Source organism: Astatotilapia calliptera, chromosome 4 (assembly GCF_900246225.1).
Source record: "Astatotilapia calliptera chromosome 4, fAstCal1.2, whole genome shotgun sequence".
NCBI classification, from domain to species: Eukaryota; Metazoa; Chordata; class Actinopteri; order Cichliformes; family Cichlidae; genus Astatotilapia; species Astatotilapia calliptera.
The window spans coordinates 2,654,098-2,675,556 of NC_039305.1; the positions used below are offsets into that span (position 1 = coordinate 2,654,098).

General features: G+C 41.0%; 1 protein-coding gene across 2 annotated transcripts in view; it reads left to right on the forward strand.

Moving 5' to 3' along the window:
• tmem104 (transmembrane protein 104) overlaps positions 1 to 21,459 on the forward strand; it is a 70,962-nt gene that overhangs the window by 38,346 nt on the left and 11,157 nt on the right. For both annotated transcript variants that reach the window (XM_026163992.1, XM_026163993.1), the window contains exon 9: positions 19,729 to 19,822. In XM_026163992.1, coding sequence (XP_026019777.1) covers positions 19,729 to 19,822 — 94 coding nt within the window. The remainder of the gene's footprint in view (positions 1 to 19,728; positions 19,823 to 21,459) is intronic.

Genomic DNA, 21,459 nt, shown 5'->3' on the forward strand with positions numbered 1-21,459 from the left:
CTCAAATCCTGCACCAGAAAAATTCGATCTCACACACCAAGAATCGTATCGGCATCATAACCAAACGCTGACTTGCACAGACACAGTTATCTGTTCTTTCACCATTAACTCGCCCAATCTTGTAAATCGATACGACGTGAAAGTTTCCCATCTATGACGAGCTCGATCTCTCATCACTTCTAACCAGGATAACATCACTCTTTGAATTGCATATTTTCCACACTCAGCTGAAAAGTTATCTTGTCCGTTGTGTGTTTTCCTGTAACTGCTGACTTCCATATACTGAGAGTGGAGGATTTTTTTAAACTAGCAATATTACAAAGTATTTGCTGTAAATGCATCTTTTATTTTTATTTTTTTTCTGCTCCTCGCCACTTCTCATCATCCCACGGATGGGCAGAAACTGTGTCCTGGGTAACTGAAATATTTTGTCAAGTAAACCAACTCGTTGCCTCCAAAAATAATCCAGAAGAAAGCACTCCTAAAGTGCAAAGATGACTCCCCAACACAGTTTTTCCAGAAGAAACTCATCTTGCTGGCGTCCTTTGTGTTATATTTCAGCAGCAATTCTAGTCTTTTTACCTGCTTGACTCATACCTTAAATCTTAGCATTTAAATAACTGGGTTTAGAACAAGTGAACTGATCAAATTTTCACAAAAAACAAATATAAATAAGTTTGTCCTGCTCTGGGACATGCACCAACTCCATCACTTTGCTGTTCTTGGTTGGGGTTATCTGGTAATTGCATTTCATTTTTTCCTCATTAACCAAATGATTGCAAGTATTTGTAGTGACCACATTTTGATCTGGGGCTGCCACAAACGATTATTTTGATAGTCGACTAGTCACCGATTATTTTTGCGATTAGTCGACTAATCAGATCATCATCCATTGGACGTAAAACGTACAGCTTATTGCACCAGCAGCATCTGCTCTTATATAACTATCATTAGCTTACAGCTTTAAGTGTTTAAGGTCTGTGCTAACTAAAAATAAAGACAAGATGATAGTTTATTAAATTTTAATGAAATTTGCAGATTGTTTCGGTGAAGTTTAATAAACTCCTTGCTATCTAAAATATAACAGGACACCGGAGTAAATTCTGGAGCATCTCACACTTCTGATAATCAGCTGTCTGCTTGACGTTTATTCAGCTGTGTAAAAACTATAACTTTAATCTCAGCCAAACCGATTTACTCAGGAACAAATAAAATACTAAAAAAAGCCAAACAATAACATTTTTAAGTTATCTAAGTGACTCATATATCATGTTTAACCTGAGTAGCGAAAGACGGCGATGGGTTTGAAAACGATTTGCCAGGAGTCCGGTGTTCTCACGGTGCTAGTTAGCCTAGCCCCCGGCTAGCTATCGAGCTAGTGGGTAACAGACGTCTCCGAAAACGTTGGAGCGCTTTGGAAAATATGTGGTGTCCTGATAAACTGAGCAGATATTTGAGGTTTACACAGCTACATTCTCGCCTGAAAATATGTTAAACGTTTATTTTGTGACGCAGAAAGAATAATAAGAGTAACATTAAAACTAACTAGCTGCTGCCATTGTTGGAAACTGAGCTGGGCTGCGCTATGAATTCTGGGACACAGCTGCTTCTTCTTCGGGGTTTAACGGCAGCTGGCATCCTTGTACATGCAGTGCTGCCATCTTCTGTTTCAGTCCGTTTTTACACTCTTAAATCCTGCTACTTATTCCTGCGTCTTTGGGATCTTACAAAGCTTCAAACGAGGCGTCGACTATTAAATCAGTCGTCGACGTAATCGTGACTAGTATCGTGGCAGCCCTATTTTGATCACACAGCAGGAACCCTATCTCCAAAAAATCATGATGATGGTCCTGGCTTGACTCTGAACAGACTGATGACAAACAGGGTGCATTTTAATTGCCAGATTGACTCACAGCAGACTGACTTCATCGTGCTGCTGTTTTATTGACATCTTTATGGACTTAAGACAGGCTGCAAGTGGTTGCAGACCTGGTTAAAGCACCTGTTTCAAAGGCAGTAAGATTGAGTGCACTGCATATAGTCACATTGATTTGTACTGCAATCTCAAACCACTGTTTTCTGTGCCTGTAGCATAAGCAGAGATCACAGAGGTTGTAGACTGGAACAAGCACTACTGATGATAAAACTGTGTGAAGTCTTGAAGGCTAAAAACTTTCTACACTAATTATTCTTCATTCATGTTCGTTTTACTGCTGGAAAGTGTTTTTCTGTTTCCCGTTGCTGTTGTTTGTTCTGATTTATTCTGCTTGTAGATTGATTCTGTTTTCAGATGGCTCCGTTTTATGGTTTTTATCTCTGTACTCAGTTGACACTTCTGAGCAATTTAAGCCATCTTTATGATGACTGGAGGCATTTAAGAAACATGTCTTTGGCTCTACAGTAATAATAAGGCCAAAGATGGCAGCATATTCCAATAGAAGTGCTTGCTGGATGGTTGTGCAACACCCGTAACTCTCTCCTTCTACATTTTTCTAATGTCATAACTGATGTTATGATTTTTTTCTAATTGAAACCAACAATCTAACATTTACTACTTGGTGATTGGCCAGATGTGTAATGTTGGGGAACTGCTATAATCACTTTCTGACGTACAGCCTCAGAGATGCTCCGTGTTAATGGGAGCGTTTGTTTTTGTCTTTGTTTAGTTTTCATTATAAGTTTGTAAGTGGAATGCAAGGAAAATGTGACCCCATTACCCGAAGGTAAACGCTGTCTGTCGAAAGACCTTTTGTTGTTATTGAAATCGTGGAAGTGGAACATCCTAATCACCTTCTAAATCACTCTGCAGATGACCGATGTGTGATTAACTTTTACACACGAGTTCTGCCACAAACGGTCCAGCCAGCTCGTTTACTGCGCTTGCATATTGCAACAGTCGTTGTTTGACAGTGATGAGATCTGTGTGATTTAGGAGCACTGCAGTGAAATAAAGGTGTCTCTGCTCTACAGTGTTCCATCAGGTTGGCTCTGCGGTCTGAACTTGAATGCCACATAGTTAATCTTCCCACTTTTTTGTTGGGCGATATCATCCAAACTTGAGACGGCGTTACCCTCTCTCCACGGTCAGAATCACATCCCAAACCAGGCACTGTTTGTTTTTGCTCCTGAACTTTATCTTGAGCTGCATATTCACGTACTCTTTAAAATATAATGACCCACTCTGCAGTGCTGTCGCAGGAAACGCCATCAGCCATTCTCCTTGTCTCTGTCCTCACTTCTCCGCCGCCTTGTCGTCCTGTCTTTAATTGTATATGCACGGCGGTCTCCAGGGCGTGTCTCTAACCAGCAGTCTGAGGCTGTAAATCCCCTCTACATCATGCATGAACTGACTCCTGGATTCTGACGGATATCTGGAAATCTGGAGTTGCTTGTGGGATTTTTAAGAACATCAAAATAATGTTTCCTCGTTTTTCATGTTCCTGTTTGAGTGATTTTGAAGACGTGACTCCAAATCTAACCTCGGCCAAGTCGCTCCTTCTTGAGGCAAGGCCTCGATTAGCATAAGCGGACAACATGTTCTGCAACACAAAGTAACACAGTCTAAGCAAAGCAGCATTAAAAAAGACCTTTACTGAGGAGCATAGATGTGTTAAGTAGTTCCTTTCTTCACTGTAATCTTATTGATACACACATTATTGATACACAATATTCGATGTTCTAGGTTCATTAATCATAGCAGACACATTCCTACTTCCCCTGACAGAGGTCTGTTCACTGACTTCCTGAAGCCTGCTTTTGTAAAACGCGTTCAGAGAAAGACACAATGATATATTTCGATATTCAACAATACTCTCTGTGTTAAATATATGAAGCCAAATGGTGGCCCAAAGACTCAGAGGGGTGAAAGGAGCATCCGGGGCTGATGGAGACAGTCACATGAGACAAATGGAGAGGCTTCTGCTTTCAGTAAAAAAGCACTTTAAAAAAAAAAAATCCTCTCTAACAAAACACAAATATGAACACACAGAATGAGGAATTAGCACAACGTTGCTTTTTTAAAATAATATTTATGTTTAGATTGACAGAAAGTGTTACTTGTCTACTTTGGGAATGTTTTCCTGCAGAATTTGAACCCATTTCATTCCTGTGTGTGTGTGTGTGTGTGTTGAATTTACAAGGTTTATCTACTCTCTCAGGCTCAACACAGGCAGTTATTCTCATAATGATAATAATATTAATAATGATAATAAACTCTAGTTCTCTAATGTACATCCAGTTCCTCTCAGTGTAATTGTTAGAAGCGGTCCATACTTTCACACACATGTATGCAATTTGACTCCTCAAAGTTTAGTTTGGTTAACAAGTGTGCTCATGGTTTGAGCTCAGCAGGCGGCGATGGTTGATGGGCGTGGCTCATTTGGTCATGGCTGCAGTGCTATGACAACAAGCTAGTTGTGTGAAAATCATGATGTCAAATAGTTAAAGGATGCATAAAATCATGAACCCCGTTATGACCTGTTAGCACTTAATGGGCTACATGCTTACATCTTTTATATACAGTCTGTGATTTTTAAGGGAATCTGATTTTAAATTAATCCTTTTGTTGTCACTTCATTTGTGTTAAAAAGAAAGAAGATGGTGTATAATAATGGGTTAAGCAATACAAACGTATGTCTGTGTAAACACGCTGTATCAGGTCAGCTTCATTTATTTATTTGTGCATTTATTTTTTGATTGAGTGTCCGTTTTATCCATTTTCTCATGTTATCCACTGTTTTGTATGTAAAGCACGTTGAGTTTAATGTGATGAAACATGCGTATAAATGTCAGTTAGGTTTGCTTGATGGGGATGTTTTCAGGTGATTAATGGTGCTGAACGAACACTCTTATAAAGTGCTTTCTTTCATGCTCCATCTGTATTTTCTGTTTCTCCCTCGACCACTTCCACCATAATCATGTTCTAACACTCTTTGTCTTACTTGCCTCTCCTCCTCCTCGCTGCCCGTATATTCAGCAAATCCTTGTTTTTGCTATCACGAGGATTTGCATGTATGTTTTGGGCTTTTATGGACTATTTCAGGCCATTTCTACTCCCTGCTGTCGGGGTATCCTCACGTCTTATATCATACATGTCAGAATCGTAGCAATGATACATTTTTCTTTGTGGTCTGTATGTAAGATGCAGTCATAGTGGTGTTTCCAGCATCATTCAGTCACGGAGTGGTTTACTCTCTCGTGCATCATTAAGGTTAAATATCGCCGGGAAACAACAATCTTTCTTTCTTTGCTTTCATTCATGTCATGAACATACAAAGCATGTCGAGCTATTTAAACATATGTTGAATAATTAAATCGTTTTTTTATTGCTGATTAATTTCAGTCAGCCATAACGGAAAGAAAACTGCTTCGCACAGTGAATGTGAGCAATGTCTTAATTTCTGTCAGAGGGTTGGAAAAAAACTCTTAAATTTAAACGTTCAAGGTCTCAACTCAAGGTCTTAATTAAAGTTAAATGATGCTTGCAGTTGTTGAGGTCTTAAATAATTGCAGTTTTGCAGAGGAAGCAGCTCAGCTCTATTTCAAACACTGTTGAGTTGTCTGCATTGCAGCTATTTAACTGTGTTTGTTGTGAAATGCATCTTGTAATTAATTCAAGCTGGCATTTCAAGTGTTACACTTTAAAAATATGAACCAAAGAATAATATTTCATGCATTTCTTAAGGCAGGTATCTAGGAATGAGACAAACTTGTTCAGAGTAACTAGCACCTCCTTCCTTATAAAGGAAGGAGGTGCTAGTTGTTTTTGCTCTCAGTGGGACAAAAACAGAGACGTAAGATGTGTTAAGAGACCATAAGTACAGTTTGAACAATCCTCCAAATTCATGGAGTCTGCTGCTATTAGACGTACGTGATAATTTACAGATCATAGCAAAAAAGATGTTTTTAAAACTAAACACTGACATTATTTTACATCTTGATTCAGACAACTTATTTCTCTTACATTTCCATTTGTGTTTAGAAGACAAGTGCTGGCATCATCACATCATGAAAATCATTTTAGCGTTTTCACGTGTTACAAAGCCACCGTGTGGGCCAGACTGATGGAGATAGGAGACTGTAAATAATGGAGCAACAGTCAATGTCCTCATCCTATGAATGAACTCAAACTGCAGCTGCAGATGTCCTTTCTTCACCTGCTCCAAGTGCGTGACCCTCCAGCTCACAGCAGAAACAGAACAAAGACTACGATTTCCAGCTGCAGATCACAACAATTGAGTCAAAATTAACTGCAGGATAACTGAAGAGTCTCTTGGGAGGCTGCTGAATGATTTCCGAGGACCACCAAAACAGCAGCAAGCTGGTTAGCTGTCAAACTTTCAAAATAAGAGCAAGGGGATCTTGTTTACAGATGGGAATAAATATAAATCTGTCCTATATTCCTTTAAAGATAAAGTTAGTCTTAGTGTGGAAAAAATACAGATATTTGTGTTAGTTAGTGCTAGAGTCTCCGTGCAGGAGGCATTAATTACAGTATAATATTCATTGTTCTTGTAACTCTGCAGTCAGATTGATGAAATAGATCACAGCGCAGTGTGTAATGCTGCCTCACCTTAACATATGTGCATACATCAAAAAGTATATGCATTGGTATGCATTACATGTTGATTGAGGTCATCATAAACCTCATAATAATGAGATGAGATGGGCCTGTCTGGCTTTGCCCAACACATGACAATGATTAATCAATCACTTAAGACGTTCACTTTGCTTTCATTAATCAGGGCAGCTGTGTGTGGGTAGAGGCAAAGAAACTGAGAGGGAATGGCTCAATCAATCAAAAGCAGGTGGGGATGTTTGAGAGGACGATAAACTTGAGTTTCATGCAGAAACAACACTAACATCTTTCCCCTGTCAGCAGCAGCAGCAGCAGCGTGCGACTGCACAGAGCACAACTAGCTGCAACTGGAAACAGGAACACCTGATTTTTAAAGGTGGACACTGGAGCTTCTTGTGAACCTGCTGGGTGGGTGGGCGGCGTGGAAACACACGTTTTCAGGTGTGATAACTCGATACCATACTCTGCTGCTGTTCTGTCTCTGTCCGTTTTATTCAAGCTCACTTTGACAGCATAGAAAAATCAGTTTTCAGAGCAGCAGCAGGATTACTTTTACATACGCTCATGTCGTCACTTTAAGCGTTGTCTGAATCTACAAATTATAGAAAGTAAGTAAAGGTTTGACCTTAGCACAGGTGTTCCTCACGTGGGTGTTTTTTAACTTTGTGTTTGCATCCCTGGTTTAAAAAGCAACAACTAAACAAAAATAATAAAAGTGTGGATGAGTGGTGACGTTCGGTACCAGCGCTTTCTGTTTGAAATCTGTTCAGAACAAAGATTAACATCAGACACAAATGGCCTGGGAGCTCGGGACTCTGGGGGCAGAGAATCATAATCCTTCTTCCTCTGATTGTATGTGTGTGTGTGTGTGTGCGCGCGTGGGTGGGGGGGGGGGGATTATGAGTGCCCAGGCTGGACCATCAGGGCACTTAGGATTTTCACTGCTGGACTTTCTCCCTGAGGTGATCACTGCTAGTCATCGGGGTATTTTCCCCCTGACCCGCTTTGAGTATGACGAGGTGCCCGCCAATATTATTTATCACGCAATATCTGCAGTTACCCAATCCCCGACGGCGTGGCAGTCGTGAACAAAGCAGTCGTGTGGCTCTTCTGGGTATGAATTCAGCCACAGTGACATCAGAGCGCTTAAGGACATCTGTGCCACGAGTGTTTGGCTGATTAATTACTTAAATGGGGTGGACGGTCAGGGGTTGACTTATGGCCCAACTGTGATGGATGAAGACACGTGGCTCAGGAGAGGCGCTCACATATGCGGTGATTAAAAGAGACCAGTGGAACGGCTCTTGAGCTCAGAGTTACGCAATCTACCGCCAATTAAATGCCTTTTCATAGTCCCTGCGCTCTGTCAGCCACACAAATCCAAAACAAAGTGATTGACAGCTATCGTCTGGTTTGCCAGTTGGTGGCGGGTTTTCGCCATTACCGAGATCATTCACCATATCTAAGCCCCGTTAATCTCCTCCTTCCAAATTATAACTTTGTTTCGTGGCACAACACAAAGTGCATCAAAAGTGGGGTTTTTTCACTTTTAAAAGTTTCGTACTTTGTTGAACAGAAAGAACAGAGAAGGGGGACGATGTGCAACGCACACCTCCGGTCAGAGTCCATCACAGCTGCTGTGGTCACATGGTCAGTATCATAAAGTACAAGGCGGCTGGTATGCTCCTGTTTTAGTTATTTATTTTTTAAGTGAGACTTTCTTCCTGGATCAGATTTGCAAGCGTTCTGTTATCTGACAGAGACTGCCATGCAAAAAGTTTTGAGAAAACAGGAGGCATCAGGCTGTAGCTCCCTCTGATCCCTGTGGTTTACCTTGGTACAAGGATGAGGAATGGCAACATGCGTGTTGTTGATGTATGTTTGCATCACAGTGCGAGTCTGATGGATGATGTAGTCACCATAACTCCACCTGTTGGTTAGTGAAGTCCTGCTAAAAAAGCTTTAAGCGGAGCTGCTGTTTCGCTGCTGGTGTTTTGAAAGCGGACAAGACGAGCTGTGAGGTGGTCTGACTGAGCATGCTCAGTGTCAGCGGATGCTATAAATCTGATTATATCATCAAAAGATGGCTAAAAAAATTTAGACTATTTACTGTGAAAATTAAATATTGATTGTGGGGAGAGAAAAACACAAAAGCAAAACACCTCATTATAAAAGGACTATTAAAGGTTCATCACAATCATTTTTTAATTCTTATAAAAAAAACAGTGCCTCATTCACAGTGCAGGGACCACACAAATTCACTTTTCTTACAGCTTGATCTGATGAAGTCCAAACTGCAGAAAAAATAGTGACTCGCTGGTAAAAAAAATATTTAAAGGAAAACTTCAACAACAGGCGTCTTTCTGGTAATCTGTTTAATCAGCTACCAAGCTTCCTTGGTAAATTGTGTTTTCTAGTAAAAAAGCATGTCAGATTTTATAATCCATGACTTTAAATTCTCTTAATAACTTTTTTGCGTACTCAGTACCACTTACATACCCACTTTCCACCTTGTTTACATAAGTGCTGCATCAGTGAACGTGTGTGATTCTCTGAATGTGAATAAGAAAAAGAGAATTTGGATCTAAACTTATTCCAACAATGAAAATCATTTTCATGTAACTAATCGCACGAGAAAGTTTTATTGTAAAATGTGCTCATTCCAACTGCTGCTATTGCTACTACTACTACTACTTCTCCTTCATCATCTTCTCAGTCTTCATCTCCTTCTTATTCCACCTCATCAGTTCATCCTCTGTCTGAAACAAGCTGCCCCCCAAACACAAAAACATGACCATATTAGGCATATCCCCTCTCTTTGACATCATACAGACACAAAAAAGATGTGATAAACTGAGTGAACATCTGGCTCATCCTTGTACATACACTGTCCTTTGGCCTTGCTTAAATGAGAATCCAGCACTGAAACAGGAGTTATAATACAGCAAAAACAGAAATAAAATAGCCCCCCCCCCCCAAATTTTTACCATTACAGTTGCTTCGACCCCACATTTGTGCGTTCAGGTTGTTGAACAGTTTTTCCTGAGTGTTTAGTCATGCACCGTCACTCAGTATTCTCCACTGAGACATAATGGGACCGATCTCGGTGTTTGTGTCAGTCGTCGCTTTGGTCACCTTTGCAGTTTCTCATCTCAGACTTGCTGTTTACTGCATTTCACTGAAGTGTGTGATTGCAGCCAGCCTAGGTGGCTGAGAGTGTCGTGCTGAGGAGGAGAAATGGACGATTTTTAAGAACGTCTTCGTCGTCAAACCTGAATCGCTCACAGTTGACGGGTGTGCTGCTGCGGAGGAGTAAAGCCCATCGGCCTGCCAAAAAGGAGGGAACGCAGGGGTGTGGGAAGGGTGAGGTGAGCGTCCAGACTAAATTGATTCGTGCCACTTTTCTCCTGACAGCATTTGTTTTTGTTTATTGCGACATTTATTAAAGTGAGCGTGAAATGTAAGCAGTTTCTGTGGCGAGAAAGCAAAAACACCGTCAGAATCTGTAGACCGGCCCTACGAACAGGAGCCGGATGAAATTGCAAGAGCAGCCCAAACAGAGTATTAAATGAATAAATGCATTGGAAGCAAGTGTCATTCAATCTGTCTGCGTTATGAAATCCTGGTAATATTAATCTGTTGCTGTCTGGCAGTTTTGTTTTTTCTGGTGGGCATTTCCAGCTAAAGCAGGCCATGTTCACTCCAACGACACCGAGGCTGTTCGGTCTGATCTGAAAGCAGTTACTGCTGTTTGGAGAGAACACAATCAGAGGAAAATGAGTGATGACTTCAGTGTGCAGCTTCGGTTTTATCTGCTATATAAGGTGTAGTGCTGGGCGATATATATCGTGTGGACGATAGAAAAGTGTCTATCGTGTCATTTGTCTTCTATCGTTTCTAACCTAATTTTATAAATTATGACATAAAATATATCATTAACCCTATAACACCGGTCAGAGCAGGCACGCTCCGTTTTGCATAACTATTTTTAAACCTCTGTAGAACTGCAACCACATAAGCTAGCGCAATAATTTGTTTTGCATATGAGGAGTTGTACTTACATCTTATGCCATCAGCTTGTCCCAGGTCCTGGTTTCCTTCCACATATAGCTTTGCAAAAATTGCATAAAAAGCACTTGCAGCAACAACAACATAATATTCCAGAAACACGCTTTGCCGATCCGATCAGCTGTTCATAACACTTCCTATTTGGAATATAGGTCACCGCGAACTATCGCATGTCTGCCATTACCTGCCCGAAACCGGAAGTGACGTCATTTTTGCGGAAATGTAGGGGTTTTTTTTTACCATCAGGGCCTTATAAGCCTGTACTGGTGTTTTTAAAAGTCATGTTTGACTTCATGCTTGTCTGTATCATTTCTGGGATGCTTAGAACTCAAATTACACTGTTGGAAATAGTTTGTTTTGATGCACATGCTGTTTTTTTTTTTTTTTTTTTTTTTTTTTTGCAAATTTGCACTATAATATTTATTTTCATTATTCCTGCAGTATATAAAAATTAGTGTATCTCAAAAATAAAACTATGAAGACACTCAAAATAAATTTCACGTGTTTGGAAACTATTTTGTGCAACTTTTTTGTATTTACAGTTTTGAGGGATAAGCCTCTTACATTACACTTTTTTGCAATTTATGTAGTTACTATGGACTTAATGCATACATATTATTAAAATTTGGGCTATAACGGTTGTATTGATGTATAGCAACTTGAAATGGCTCCACAGCATGTAAAAATATAAAGATAAGCTCTGGCGGACTTGGTTCTATGGTAGGTCTTAAAAGGTTAAATAGCCTGTGGCAAATATATTAGTGTTGTCTTCTCACTATACATACTCTTAATTTTATGCAAGAGAAAATAAAGTATAAAAAAATGATATTTTTCGCAAAGAAACTCCGTCTTGTGGTTTTGCGACATGGTGCTGCTTTACATGCACCCAGATTTGCGACATGCTTTACGGTAACCCGGACATGCAACAGGCAGACACAGCTACACAAGCAGCCCAAGAAGAAGCACTTTTACCGAAAAGAGGGAGTATGTCTGTGATTTGGTTACATTTTGGGTTCAACAGCACCAACACGGAGCAGAAGACGCCCATTTGCAAGCTATGCTATAAAACTATTCGTGCACCCGATGGCAACACAACAAACCTCTTCTATGACCTACAGAAGGTCCAAGAAAAAGAATACTCAAGAATCTAGAAAATCCGAGCTAAACCAACTTGTGGAACGACGGGAGCAAGTTGGGAAAAGTTGAGAAGGACAGCTTGATCCGAGGTACATTATGCCCGGTCGTAAGCACTTCAGTAAAGTCGAGTTGCCTCGCTTATATGACGCATGCCGGGCCAAAGTAGAGAAGGATCTTTGCAGTGTCGTGCATTATGCCTTGACGACTGACCTATGGATGAGCAGAGATAAGCAGCCCTACATGAGCGTAACCATCCATGTCACTAACAAAGACTCCACCCTCTGCGCTCGCTGTTTACAGACTGCGTACTTTCCAGATGACCACAGGTCAGGTGGTATATCGTGATATATATCGTTATCGTGATATAAAATAATTCATATCGCGATAAATATTTTTTCATATCGCCCAGCACTAATAAGGTGCTGAAGTGGAAAACGTGTTGGTGTAAGGCAAGGCAAGGCAAATTTATTTGTATAGCACAATTCAACAACAAGGTGATTCAAAGTGCTTTACAGAGACATTAGAAACAAAAACAAATAAAAAGCATGATTTAAAATTGATTCAAACAAACTAACTAACTAAACACACACATTTCACACCTGTTCGCGCGATCTGAACCCTTATCGTAAGGGGAGCTACCAGTCCTTCTGTGGACGAGCTACTTTCTATTTTAAATTCCCTGAATTTAAAATACTCTCTAGACCCAGTTGGGGAGCTACCCAGAGCTCTAATCCCACACCTGTTCGCGCGATCTGTAGTGCAGCAGCTCCTCGGTTCATTCTCAGCACCAGTTTTATGTGCACTTTGCTTTTTGACACGACCAAACAAGAAAATTGTCTCTGCTCTGAGCATGAAGTTTACCTGATCGGAGTTTCTGAGCCGCTGTACAAGGTGTCATCCAGACGTTTGGGGAATGAATGGATGAAATCTAAACCTTACCTGATTTAAATTTGGACAAACTCTTGTTTGACAGCTTCATCACAAATCCAGAACCTGCACAGAGAGCAAACATCAAGTTCTGTTTCAAAGTGACCCGGTCATTCGATGGTCGATGGTCGGTAAGGCCTGCGAACATGGAGAATGCTGTTTTTTGTTTCGTTATTCTTCGGGTCGAGCAGAGTGAGTCTGTTGGCGCGTGCATGATGAGATGACTTTGTAATGAAAACATTTAAAAGCTTTAAGATTGTTTATTTTCATTTCTCTTCCTGGAACATTTTGATCACTGTTTGTAATGACAGTAAACACCAAACAAACAACACAATATGTGTGGCATCAGAGAACCTGAGTGTACAAGCTTGTGAGGCTGTCACTAAGGACAAGTTTCTGTCAACATGAATTTGCATTATGTTCATACACCAGGTTGGCTTTGTAGTTTGTGCTTGAGCTGCTCTCACCTTTCTTTTTTGTTTCTTTTTTGTGTGTTTTTAGTTCTTCTTGTGTTACCTTAATTTCAGTCTTTCAGTAATGTGTCGCTTTTTAATTCTTTTGAGTAATGTGCTGTGTATCGGCCTTGTAAAGCACTCTGATGTTAAGTTTCTCCTGTGTAAATCACTGAATGAATCATTTTAACTTGTTTGTTTGAGTAGCAGAAGGTCAGGGCCTGTGAGCTGCTGTTTAGCTTTTCATTAGAAACATCAATGTTTCAGTTTTCTTAAAAAATGCCAGAAAAGCCAGAGCAGTTAGGAGAGCTCGGAGTATCTCTGTGTGACATGTGGGCGCTTTAAAACGGACTGAAAATCAAATGGCATCAATGTCATGAAGTCCATTCATAAAACAGGAAGGTCTGCTCAGACATATTTGCTAATGTTACAGGTAAACTGATAAAGTGCATGGTTGGATTGGTGTTATTTAAAGTGCAATTGTGAAGTGTGACCCTACCAGTTTTTCTCCTTTTGGGTGGGTCATGCCAGCTCTGTGGGTCTGACTCACTCACAAACACATGGCATCTGATTCCTCGCCCACTCACTTTTCTCCTGCTCCATTCCCATGCTCTCTCGCTCCCTGACATCCTGTCATCTTTCCAGTCTTCTGTTTCCTGATCTCAAATCTGCCAGAATCAAGAGCTTGTTATTGTGTCGACGTAGGTTCGTCATTTTTGTCCAGTTATGCACTCATTCTTTCTTTTTCTTCTCGCTTCCTCGCAGATGAACATAAATTCGGACCAATGTTTTGAAGGTTATGGTCAGTGTGGGATAAAAACCACCAAATATCAAAATACAGATGCAAGTCCAAACCTTAGCTGCCGCGTTATTGTGTCTGTTGCTGAGCTGATGGAAACCCCAGTAAAGATGTGTTGCAGTTCTTCATTTTTGGACGTTTTCTTGTAGTACTCTTGTAGCTGAGGCCCAGTTGAGTGGAGTCCGGTGTCCTCAGGCTGTTGGAGGTGCAGTCTTGATTCACGATCAGTCCAAAAACTGCTGAGAGTCGCACGCAGACAACAACAGACAAGCCTCAGGGATATTACCTGAATCTGTGCCACATTCGAGGGATGCACTGCAAAGTGAAATTAATGGGTTATGAAGACACGTTTTGCCTAAAGCCAGAGTCACAAAGGTGGCTCTGCTTGTACCTGGCTCGATCGCCACGGTAACTGATGCTGCACATCTGAACTGCCTTGAAGGAGGTCACGTTCAGATGTTGTCATCACTAAGACAGATATAGATTCTCACCTGAGGGAGTACATTACACATTTTTGGACGCTGACACACTTTCTGTTTTATCTCTTTACCAAAAATATTCAAGTTATACATCTAAGATCAGATAGTACAGGACTAGACACTGACCAATGAGAACAGCTGTTTTTCTACAGGTACAAGGCTACTCTTACTTATTTTGTTATAAAATAAGCAGGTTAAAGGTCTGGTGATGATTTCAAGCGCAGCATTTATATTTGGAAGGTTTGGCATTTTTTTAGAGATCAATGTTTAAAGTTTTAGAGCCCTAATAGGGGGCGGTCTTCTTTAAAACGACCCCTATTCTTCACAACTCTCTGTGACCAGGTCCTCTGACTGAAGCAGGCGGTGATTGATTGGTCTGTTTTGTGTGGGAAAATAATCACATGACTTGGTGAAATGCACCTTAATGAACTATTGTGACACCCATCGTCTCTTCTCAGTACAATGTGAAATTTATTTAGCTTTGAAAATAATCGATGTTATACTAACAAATGTTGGCCATTGCCACCGTACATGTCTAGTATTTTCTTTGTTGATCCTATGAAGGCATCATCACCTGTTTCACTGATTTCTGGGTGTATTCTCTCAATACATCTTGTCTGGAAAGTTAGGTTGGGAAGCGCATCTGTAACCGGAAGGTCGCCTGTTCGATCCCCGGGCTCTCTGTCCTGGTCGTTGTGTCCTTGGGCAAGACACTTTACCCTACTTGCCTACTGGTGTTGGCCAGAGGGGCCGATGGCGCGATATGGCAGCCTCGCTTCTGTCAGTCTGCCCCAGGGCAGCTGTGGCTACAACCGTAGCTGCCTCCACCAGTGTGTGAATGCGAGAGTGAATGAATAGTGGCATTGTAAAGCGCTTTGGGTGCCTTGAAAAGCGCTATATAAATCCAATCCATTATTATTATTATGCATGATTTTATGTTAATGATGGAGCTTCATGACGTCCTGGCCAAACTGTCCGATTACACTTCCCACGGAGTTTGTTTGCAATCATGCAGCTTCTAAAATTCTTATTTGAATTTGGTTTGGAGGCACTTCAGTGCTACAGGATTCTTCAGGCTCAAAGACATCTGAGGAATAAATAATCGAAATAAATCAAACTTAGTCAGAGTTAGTTGACTAGATGGATGCAATCAGCCAAACACATAATATAGAGGATTTGTAGATGAATACTTTTTTATGCCTGGATGAAGTTTTATTGTATCTGAACCCAAGTGTTACAATCAAAGAACCTCTTTAACAGAAACGTTACGTTTACACTTTCAATTAAAAATCATAGAAGAATATTAAGCCCATGCAAAGTCACTTATAATTAATCATGCTGGTATATTTTGTACAGATTGCACACATGATTGGTGAACTTTGTGCCTATTAATATGCAAACTAGGCTAAGCACAGTTTCATCATTGGCACCACAAAATCCAAAGAAAAAGATTAAGATAGATACGAACCAGCCTTTGTCGTCCAGCGCGACAAACACACCGTAGATGAATTCAGTCTGAAATTAGACCTCACATTGTCATTCTGTAGTTTGCAAAGTGATCTTTAGACAGAAAATAAAGGAACAGGAGAGCGGCCGACCATGCTTCAGGGCTGAAATACAGCTTTCTGTCAGCCGGCTGCCATTAATTTCACTTTCTTCTTCAGACACATCTCTCTTCATAATGGTTCATTCATTACCTCCAATGGCTGTTGCAGATTTATGCTTTGGCTCAGCCCGAGCTTAGACTGCACTTTGCCAAGGGGACAGCTGGTAATACTTTAATATATAGAGACATAGGCATCATCATTATTCAGCAGGATTAAAAGCTGTTGGGGGGGGTTTCTGTCAAACTCACAGATAGCCCAGCTGTCCTTTTTAACATCTTTTGAGCTCTTATTGTGTCTAAAATTGCTCCTTTGTTTCCTCATTCATTGATTTCAACTTTGGAAAAACTCTGTAAGGCTGGGGTGTCAAAATTAAGGCCCGGGGGCCAGAATCGGCCTGCCAAAGGCTCCAACCTGGGCCACTGAGCTGCTTTGGAAAATGTGAAGTAGGACATAAATGATCGGTATCGAGAGGCAAGTAAACAAACACCTCCGCAAGTGGCTCAGGTATGTGACTGGTCATCACTGCCGACCTGAGGGCGTTTTGGTTCAGGGTCGAAATGCCTGATGATATTTGGACACCACCTGACGACACCTGGTTGAAAGCTGCAGTCGCTTACAGCCACTTAAGGTGCAACTTTTAGGTGTATTTTATAAGTTTCCAACTGTATTTTCATCAGCTTCGCAGGTTTTCTCCTGAAGACCAAACCATACTATCCCAGTGTAAATAACAGATAAACAATAAAATAACACAAAGTTTCTGTTTTTCCACTATCTTCTATAGAAATGTATGTTTACAGTAGCTTCACAGTGGAACAAAAAACCCCAAAACAAATTGAAAAACCTTTCATTTTATTCTTATAGGACACTCGGGACGATGAGCTACCAGAACTTTTGTTTGTCATTTTACACATTATTTCAATTTAAATTTCTTACAGTTTCCGGATGAAGAGTCGCGCTGACACACTTTCATTACTATAGCATCATTTCTTGATCGTGTAGAAAAACCAACATGTGCTGCTGAAATTGCTTCTTTTCCTTATATTAAAATATCTCAGGGATTAAATTTATGGTTAAAGTTCTTTACACTGCCTTTTTACTCAAACTCCTTTTATGATGTAAAATGAGTTTGATACACCGGCTGAAGGTCTCGTGGGGAACCTTTCAACCACCAAGTTCCACTTCTGAGTAAAAAAACCTCATAAAATATGTATGTGGGGTAATCAGGTTGTTAGTTTTTAACTGTTGCAAATCGGCAACGCCTGCCTTAAGAGGGTTAAATATACAAAGTGTGTTTTCATTTTATTGTGTTTTTGATGGAGGGGGTCAACACAGGAGGTCCATAACTGTTTGCCTTCTTTCATCAGCTTTTAGTGTTAGAAAAGGTTTTAGGGATGCTGAAGCTCCCAAAGAAGACTCACACTCCTTATACACACATGTGACTTTATGTTTGATTTAACCATCCTGCTCGCGTCTGTAGTTGGAAACAGTTACCATCAAGGGAGTGATGAGTCTTTAACCAACCAGTTAGCATGCATTAGCAGGATGCTAACATTGTTTTTACAAAATTGCACACGCAGTCATGTTAAATTTGTGAAAACTAAAATAAACTGAGTTTTTTATGTTTAGCGGCAGATGTGTTTCAGCTTCGTTCACTCCGTTGAGGACTGCAGGTGCTCCTGGACTGCAGCCAGTTTTAGTACATTTGGATCAATAGGATGTGGACAGGCCACGTTGTTGTATTCATTCTCAGTGTCTGAACAAATACATCACATAGTTCCTGAGACTTTTTATACGTGTGGAGAAAAAACTAATATAAACTTGTGTTGCTGTAAAAGAATAGCACTGAAGTCATTATTACCCATCGTTCGGGGACAGTAAAGGTCTGAAAATTTAAAAAGAAAAAACGAGAAACCCATTTGTAGCAGTTCCATCGATGTCTTCAAACATTATAAAAGCACCTTTGTGTTACCATCCACCCACCCTTTTATACAAACTCTGGTATTATTTGATTTTGTGCCATTGAAGTCCTCGTTCAGGGATACACTGGTGGCACTCGGTGTTTTCTTCATCAAAATTTTAAAAGTGCTAAATTCGCCTCATTCTTTTTATTTTTCAAGTACTTTGGAAGGTGTTAAGCAGCCTGTTTGTGCACCTCCATTGCTGGGCTGAAATCCTGCGCTCTTGCAGAGGTGTGTGTCAGTGTGTGTCTGTCCTCATGCGTTTGATGGGAGGGCGAGGTCCTCTCTTTGAAAGCCTGCAGGCTGCTCTTCAGATGAAAAAGCACACAAGCGACTGCCTCGGAGATCACATGCCACTCAAACTGTGCAGTCAGACCTGAGAGTGTCAGAGAGCGGGGATATGGAAGAGACGGATGAAGGGAATACGTTTGCAGGCGTGGGGGAGAGGGAGTGATGGGAGCTGATGGGAGCTGATGGGAATGGAGCTACAGTAGCTGAGCTGCGTCTGATTGCAGCTCTTGATAAAGAAAGTATCTGATAGGCAATCAGAGCTGTGGCCTGGGAGGATTTGAAATTTTTGTTGTACTATGGATTGGGCCACCTCTTCATCTTTTCACCCATCTTTGAGAGCGCTGATGGGATTTTGACAGCACTTGAGGAACGTTGCGTCTTCGATAGCGTTTCAGAATTGCATGTCAGTGTCGCAACTGCAAGACAAAAAAAGAGTTGCTGGCTAAAGTCTGCAGGATCAGTCCAACTCAGGAGTTGGGAAAAGCTGCGATGCTGAAGCCAGAAAGTGTTTTTCCAGTTTTGTGTTTTCGTTCCTGTCTGTTGTTATATGAGATATTTTTCTGGCTTAAAATGGGGAGATAGTTCTTTTTGGTCATTTGAAAATTAAAAGTGTATTTTTGCTTTTCATACACAAGAAACCCCTGACATGTCTCGTTATAATGGTGGCCACAGTTTCAAATAACGGGGTCAGTTTATGCGCAGGTAATTCCTGTGAGCAGAGAAGCCCAAACATGTTGATGAGTGACAGCCGATCAGAATATTGTTGATTAAAGGGGGAGGGGCTAAAACGACCTATATCAGACAGAAGGTGAACTGTGGCCCAGTGTAAGAACACAAGAGATACTTTACAGTAGCTTCACAGTCCGATCCAGTAATACAGACGAGAAGAACGTCACGTTGGAAGTTTTCTTTCATTTAACAGATTGACTGACAGGTTATTATTCATGTAACGCAGGAAACGTGACTTTGCTGTTAATCTCTTGGTTTAGTTTCAGGATCCTGCACTGTTTGTGTTACTCTGCACAATATATTGGACACTTTCATTAGAACAATTGTATTTTTTTATAAAAACACTTTCCTTATTGATGTATTTTTTCTAGTTTATTGAGCTTTTGTTACTTTTCTGAGTCATTTCATTTTTTCCTCTGACATATTTATTTTTATTGAGCAATCTTACTGTAATGGACCGTTTTAGTTTGCATTGGTGGTTTTTCTGTGGCGATTTTCCCAATTTTGGAGGTTAATAAAAAGTGCTTCTGTCTACATTCTCTGTATTTTTCATCTCTTATGGTTCACAGTGAAGCACTCAAAGGCAGCTTTTACATGACTGTGATTGATTTCTGACCTAATTAAGAAATGTAAAGCACTTCTTCATTAATTAATGTGCCTTCTTCAGCTAGCTAAATTTGCTTTCCCATTTGCTGTTCCCACAGAGCGTGTTCACTGTTTTGTTGGGCCCGTTCACCTTCTTCAACGCCCAGAAGACAAAGTATCTCCAGATTCTCACCTCACTCATGCGATGGATTGGTAAGAAAACATTCCTGCAGTATTCCCTTGTAACGTGCTGTTTTTCTTTTCACTATTTTCTCCCCTCGCTTTCTGTGACCTCTCCATTTCTGCAGCCTCTTTTTCCACACACGCATATTTCCATTTTATCGGCGTCTCCCTCAGAGTTTCTTTCATCCCTCCCTCCTGCCTTCACCTGCCTGTGTGGCTGCTGCGTTTAAGGTCCGTCCATCATGGTTTGGTCCTGCTCTGTGTCTTTGACTCCCATCTCCTCTCATTCCTCAGCCTGACAGGCTTGACAGCCCGTCCCAAGCTTGATTGGACCGTCACTCACATGGCGACGGATGAAAATAAACCGCCCGTCCTGGGTCCACTGTTAAAATCACAACACCACTGAATCACGGCAGTCCCGCCGCCCCCGTACGGCCGCACGCTCGCTCACGTAAACGCACGCAGACACAACAGCGTTCGCGCTCTGTCCATCGTCTGACTAAATAACACGCGGGTTTTAGCTGCATCCTTCCCTCTTCCTCGTCTCAGCGTCCCCTGGCTCTGCAATTGATTGGTCGTGTCACTTTTGCAGGGCTCCAAACAACACGGGATAATGATTTAAAACGGCTCCAGTGGACAAGCGAAGATACTGGAACAGCAAATCGTTAAAAAAGAAAAACCAGCCTGTTTTTCTTGTAGGGCGGGGGTAAACCATCAAAATTACGTTGAAGTTGTTGATAAAAGCCAAAGATAAACTTGTCGTACTTATTTTGTTCTTGGTCTGCTGTACTTTAGGTCGAGTTTTGGCAGAGAAGAGAAGCAGACGTGCTTATTAAACTAACTATTAAATAATTCTCTCTGAACATGAGCATCAAAATCAGCTGCGTCTCCAGTGAGTCTCTTGTCCTGTGGATGAATTTCTGCGTCACCTTGCTGGGCTGAAGCAGCTGAAATAGATCAGGCTAGCTGATTACTGAACATTAGAGTGAATGAATTATTCACTAGTAAAGTGATCATGTCATTGACCGGCTCTTAGAGGGATAAAAATGTAGTAGTTAGTAGTTAAATATAGCTGCACGGGCCTCTCAGCTGCCCATATTACCAGTATGGGATAAATATACGACCTGCTAAAAGTTAAAAACCCTTCAAAGCTATAAACAGACGGATACACTGGGGGAAGAGGCCGGTTATCAGCTGAACATATACAGTCCTGCAGCACATTTAACTAGTGAAGCATATCAAAATTCCCAGTCTTTCCTTTTGTCTGGAAATTATCTTCTATGATCAATTAACACTTCTCCTGTAGTGACATTCACACCAAGCAGCTCTGTCAGTGGCATACATTTAGTCAACTACACAAACAGCACACATTCAGTCAGTGTCTGTAAAGGTCAGTACTGTTCTCGGACATAAAAGCGCTCCACAACAATCCAGAAGCAAGTCGACCTCTTTACGAGAGACGACAGCTAAAGCGTTGGCGCTGTTTCAAAACATTTTTGTGTTTCGTGTCGACTTTCACGTCCTGTTTTACATCCAGCAGTTTCCACTTTGTTACACGTTAAAATGAGGACTTAATAACCTTCTGTAACACTCCGAGTCCAAGTGCTGACCTGTGCACAGATGTCTTGGCCCTCGTCGCGGACTACTTTATCCATCACACCATCGAT